This window comes from Cupressus sempervirens, chromosome 4 (assembly GCF_028749045.1).
Source record: "Cupressus sempervirens isolate cs-2001-9-10 chromosome 4, ASM2874904v1, whole genome shotgun sequence".
In the NCBI taxonomy this organism is placed as follows: Eukaryota; Viridiplantae; Streptophyta; class Pinopsida; order Cupressales; family Cupressaceae; genus Cupressus; species Cupressus sempervirens.
In genome coordinates this window covers 727737290-727742519 of record NC_143121.1, presented here as the reverse complement: position 1 = coordinate 727742519, position 5230 = coordinate 727737290, and the positions used below count along the sequence as shown (strand labels likewise).

General features: G+C 37.0%; 1 protein-coding gene across 1 annotated transcript; it reads left to right on the top strand.

The window, feature by feature from the left end:
• Positions 1-2789: 2789 nt before the first annotated feature.
• LOC149563358 (aluminum-activated malate transporter 14-like) lies at positions 2790-5010 on the top strand. Its single transcript, XM_089828131.1, has 6 exons — positions 2790-3111; positions 3223-3360; positions 3441-3713; positions 3932-4053; positions 4176-4319; positions 4426-5010. The coding sequence occupies exons 1-6, from the start codon at positions 2790-2792 to the stop codon at positions 5008-5010; spliced, it is 1584 nt and encodes a 527-aa protein (XP_089684257.1).
• The last annotated feature ends 220 nt before the right edge of the window (positions 5011-5230 follow it).

The window sequence follows — 5230 nt, the reverse complement described above, 5'->3', positions numbered from 1 at the left end:
GGACAATTTGGATCTCACGGGTTGTCCAACCTAGCCACCCATATAAAAAGCTGTGAGATCTAGCTTGTCCAAACTGAAACTAGCCAAAACATGAGATATATCTTTATCGTGAGAAACATCTTGCATCTTTAGGGGGGATTCAGTAACATTTTCCTCCTTCTCATTATCGATGTACTAGAACCTTCTAGCTTTTTTGTTTTTTCCTTCCATGTTTCTCTTTCTCCTCACTTACTTTAGAATTAGAGTTAGAATCTAGTTCTTTCAAGCTCTCATTATTTTTCACTCTTTTTTTCTTATTAAGGTTTGAGACATCTCTATGGGAATGTCTCCCACCCCTAGTTAATTAATTCCATCCTAACCTCACCTACATCCACACCCTGAAATGTCTAAAATAACATAATTGAAAGTTCTAGTATTACATCAGAGAAATGTGGACATGTGGAAGAAAAGCAAGAGGAAATAAAAGATAGCCCGGAAGAGATAGACTGGGATTTTGTGTCTAAGGGGATTGGAAAAAAAGGAACCCATGATGCTAAGTAGGAGCAAAAATCTAAGAGGAACTTCTATATTGAGGAAAAATAGGTGTATACTCCAAGATACTGCAAAAGCCTTCTCAGATATAAACACCCATGTTTTGGCTACACTTGGTATGGGCATGGAAAATCTCATGAGAAAGGATGATAACCTAGGCACAAATGATAACTCATCCATGACATCTACTTCCCCTCTCAAGAGGCCTAAGGAGGACCCCCTTATTTCCCCTCCCCCTAAGAAACCCCATGTCCAACCCTTGACCCCTTTTACTTGTCCGATGCACCCCCTTGTTCAAGCCCCCAACCCACCCACCAATTTGGATCAAAGTACTTTCAAATAGGTTGAAGCTAAATTGAAGACATTGTGGACCAAGATGAAAAAGAAAAAGAACCTGCTAATTTATTTGAATATGAGGTTCACCACTTTGGTGGATTTTTTGTGTAAAGTTTATGCATTTTGTAGTAACCATTCTTTAGCTTCTTCAGTCAGGGAAGACGAGAGGTAAGGTGGAGGAAGATGAGGAAAGCACCTAAAGACTCTATAGGTTCCAATTAAATGACATGTTGAATGTGCGACAAGGGAAACCAAACACCTAATGAGAAGAAAGAATGACTACTTGGCCTCATTTTGTGTTAATTTTTAAATATTGTTATGATGGTTAAACTTTGATCTTGTGTGGCCAATATGGAAACTTTTTATATGAACTTTAATGTTGGTAGCCTAATTAGGTTTCTTGTTGGTTACTTGTATGACACTATAGACTATAATGGTTTTGATAGTAGATTGACAAATTCTTGTAGGTACTTATTTTTTATGATAATGGGCAGCTAATTTGTTGTTTATGATTTGGGTCAATGAGCTATCTGTTAAGTGATAGTGTTTCCTTCACTATTGTTGTTCTTACTGGGCTAGTCACCCATTTTGGACAGCTAATATTATACATAATAAATGTGACATCAAATATGAAACTCCTTTAGCCACATAATAATATTTGATGGTAAGGGGATGATTTCCTTCTTAGGCATAATAAATCATATAACGCCTTCAAATTAATCGCATGAAGTTGGACTATATTATCTTGGATTGTTAAGAGTATATTCAACTATTATTTAGATTAATTTAGACTAAAGTAATTTTTTTAAGATTTAAACTGAAAATTTATTTTAATTATGTATTTATATTTTTATAAAATATTAATAAAAAAATTCAAATACTATATCTCAAAGTAGTACAAAAACAATCAAAATCTATGATCTAGCTATTGGTTGCGTATATTATTTATAGATTTAATTTTGCAAGGTTTTTCAACAAACTATCTCATCCAATATTAGAAATGGGAAATATGACAAGACAAATGACAGATCATGAAATTTGATATTGAACACCTGGGAAAAAAATTATCCAATAAAATCTAAAAGTAATAGATATTACTCTTTAAAGATTCTTGTAATCAAGAATCTATCACTTGATAATTATTAAATCTAAAGTCCCTTACTTGATCCAACTTTATAAGCCATTCTTGGCTTACATGGTAGAATAAAGTCTATTATCCATCATACATAAAGTAAGAAAAAAGAAAAACAAATCATACAATTTCATTCAAATTTCGAAAAGAACAATCCATAGAATGGAATTTAAAATTTAAAATTAATATATATTCTTTTTTAGAAAAAATGACAGTATAAAATCTCCCTATAATAACTTTCAACGAAAGACGTTTAAATTTTATAAGACTATATATTTGCATATAAAAATAATTTATTTATTTATTTTTATAATAGCCTTTTCTATCAATAATTAATAATCTAAGAATACAATTCACCAAAAATGAATTGAAGATACAAGATCACCCACCCAGAATTCACAAGTATTATCTCTGTGACAATGAAAATAAAGTAACTAAATCATCTCCCTCTCCCTCTCCGTGACAAGTATTATCTCTCCCATTAGTAAAACAAGAAATGCAAAGGCCGATTCATTCGAGAAGCTGAGTTTTTTCTCTTCCATCTTGTAAGGCAACCGCAAGAAGAAATGAACGGTTTAGAATTTATAAGATCTGCTTCCTTACTACAATTGAGCTCATTTATAAGGTGCTCCAAGATTTTAGCCAGGGTGTTCTTCTTTGGAGTTTATGAGGGCTTGTGTAACTGTTCAGACCAAGATTAAATTACATTATAAATCAGTTTGGCTGGATCTCCTCTACTTGAAATTTAAGCTCTTGTATTTGAAATCTGATTGAATCGATTTTGTGTACCATGGCGTCTCTTGGCAGCAGCGAATGTAGAACTAACATCAGTACGTCTAATGAAGAAATTAGCTACAATGAGTCTCGAAACGGGGGATTTCTAAGAAAAATTTGGTTAAATATAAGCAATTTTTTGATGGGGTGGTGTAGAAACATAATGGATGTTGGAATAGAGGATCCAAGAAGGATTACGCATGCTATAAAAGTTGGGTTGGCATTGTCATCGGTTTCGCTGTTATTTCTGTGGGATCGATTATTCCGCAGGGTGGAATTTGGTAACCATGCAATTTGGGCAGTCATGACTGTCGTTGTCGTTCTCGAATTCTCTGCGGGTATGAGTTAGTTTAATTTAATTTACCCCTTGTTCGATTGTTTCTAACGCAACCATCTTTTTCACCCTAATCGACTAACATTTAGAATGGCTGTTGTTGCTGCTTGAGCAGGGGCTACCATGAAGAAAGGCCTTAACAGAGGAATTCGAACCATGGTGGTTGCATTTCTTGCCTTCCTCGTTCGCCACGTGTCAGAGAAGGTAGTGCGAGGAAAGGCGTTTGTAGTGGGATCTACCCTCTTCATCGTGGGTGAGTTTTTGTGCTCTCTTGGAATCACCTTGTTGCATTCACCAAATCTCAATTAGTACTCCACTACACTCATTTTGTAGGAGCGGCTACCACGTATGCCCGTTTCTTTCCTTCCCTCAAGAATAAATTTGCCTATGCACTGCTTATATTCCTGCTCACATTCAGCATGATAACGGTCTCTGGATATCGAGTGGAGTATATATCAGGCATGGCATGCGAACGCTTCGCCACCATACTCATCGGATGTGGAGTGTCTTTGGTTGTAAGTCTGCTCATCTTCCCCGCCTGGGCTGGCGAGGATCTTCACAATTCCACTGTCCGGAAGTTACAAGGCTTGGGGAAATCTCTGCAGGGTAAGAAAATCGAACGAAAACAATTGAGGTTAAAAATCCTTATTTTGATTGTGATGAAAACGTAACGTTTTCTTCAGCGTAAAATGTGTGTTTTTCGCAATGGGCTGTTACAGATGAACTACTAGTACGCTTTGATTGGTGTGGCTTGTTATCAGCTCGGTAGATTAACTTGTTAAAATATCCGACTAATGTAATGGGCATAATATATTTGATGCCAGGATGCGTGGATGAATATTTCAGCGGATGCCGTACTGATGAGAAGGTGGAAGATGAGTCAGAAGATATCATACACAGAGGATACAAGTCTTTGCTGGACTCAAAGGCTACCGACGATTCTTTGGTAAATCGAAAAAATATATAGTTATTAGAAGAAACTAATTAAGTGGTAGCCATGACAACTTTTGACATTAAAGAATGTTAAATGGATCGTCTGAAAGCAGTGATTGTACATGTTAATTGCAGGAGGCATTTGCTAGGTGGGAGCCAAGGCATGGTCTATTTCGATGCCGACATCCATGGAAGCAGTATGTGAAAATTGGAGTGAAGCTTCGTTATCTGGCTTATCCTATTGTGGCCTTGCACAGATGCCTTCGATCTGAAATCGAGGTATATTCGTATGCATTTCCTCATTTGGTATCATTACCTTAAATTTACAAATTATCTTCAATGCATGCACTATAGCTGATGAATTTTTGTTTTGCATACGTTTCAGGCCCCTCATTTCCTTCGTTCACCATTGAAGAAGCCATGCACCAACGTCGCCCACAAAGCAGCCAAATTACTGGCAGAGCTGTCAAGCTGCATTGAACAAATGAGAATATACAACTTCGAGCCAATATTGGAAGAAGTTCAACATGCACTGGAGGATCTTCAAGTTTCCTTGAATTCTCAACCAAAGCTCTTACTGCATTCAACAACAAGAACGCCGAGTCAGAAAATCGTACTTGAGAATGAAAATAGAGAAGAGGAGGTAAGGTGGGCGACGAGAAGAAGATCATGGCATCGAGAAAGTAGTGACGAGAAGAGGTTAATGCTGAGACACGGCGTTGAATTTGGAGAAGAACTTCCATTGGCTACGTTTGCGTGGTTGGTGGCGGAGATCGTAGCGAGGCTTGAGCACGTGGTACACCCCGTGGAAGAGCTCGCGGCAATGGCAAAATTCAAGCCTCACAATCCTTCGACGTCAGATCAGGAGGCTTTAATCATAACTAGTGCTGCTTCTCCCCGGAGTTATATCCAGAGACCCAGTCTTGCAAGAACGCCGGAAAGATGTCTACATATCAACAATGTCAACTGATTTTTCCCTTCAATTCACACTCTAATACAGGAGTCAATTTTTAACATCATACACTTAGGGAAAAATTAAGCTTGCCAAAAACAAAGTCAAATGCTATGGTTGCATTATTAAATTTTATGTATTAATGATTTACACTAGTCTCATTTTTGTCTCTCTCACAATTGTCATATCATCTTGCTGACACCATGAGCTACTCCTAATCCCAATCTTTCTGAGAGGA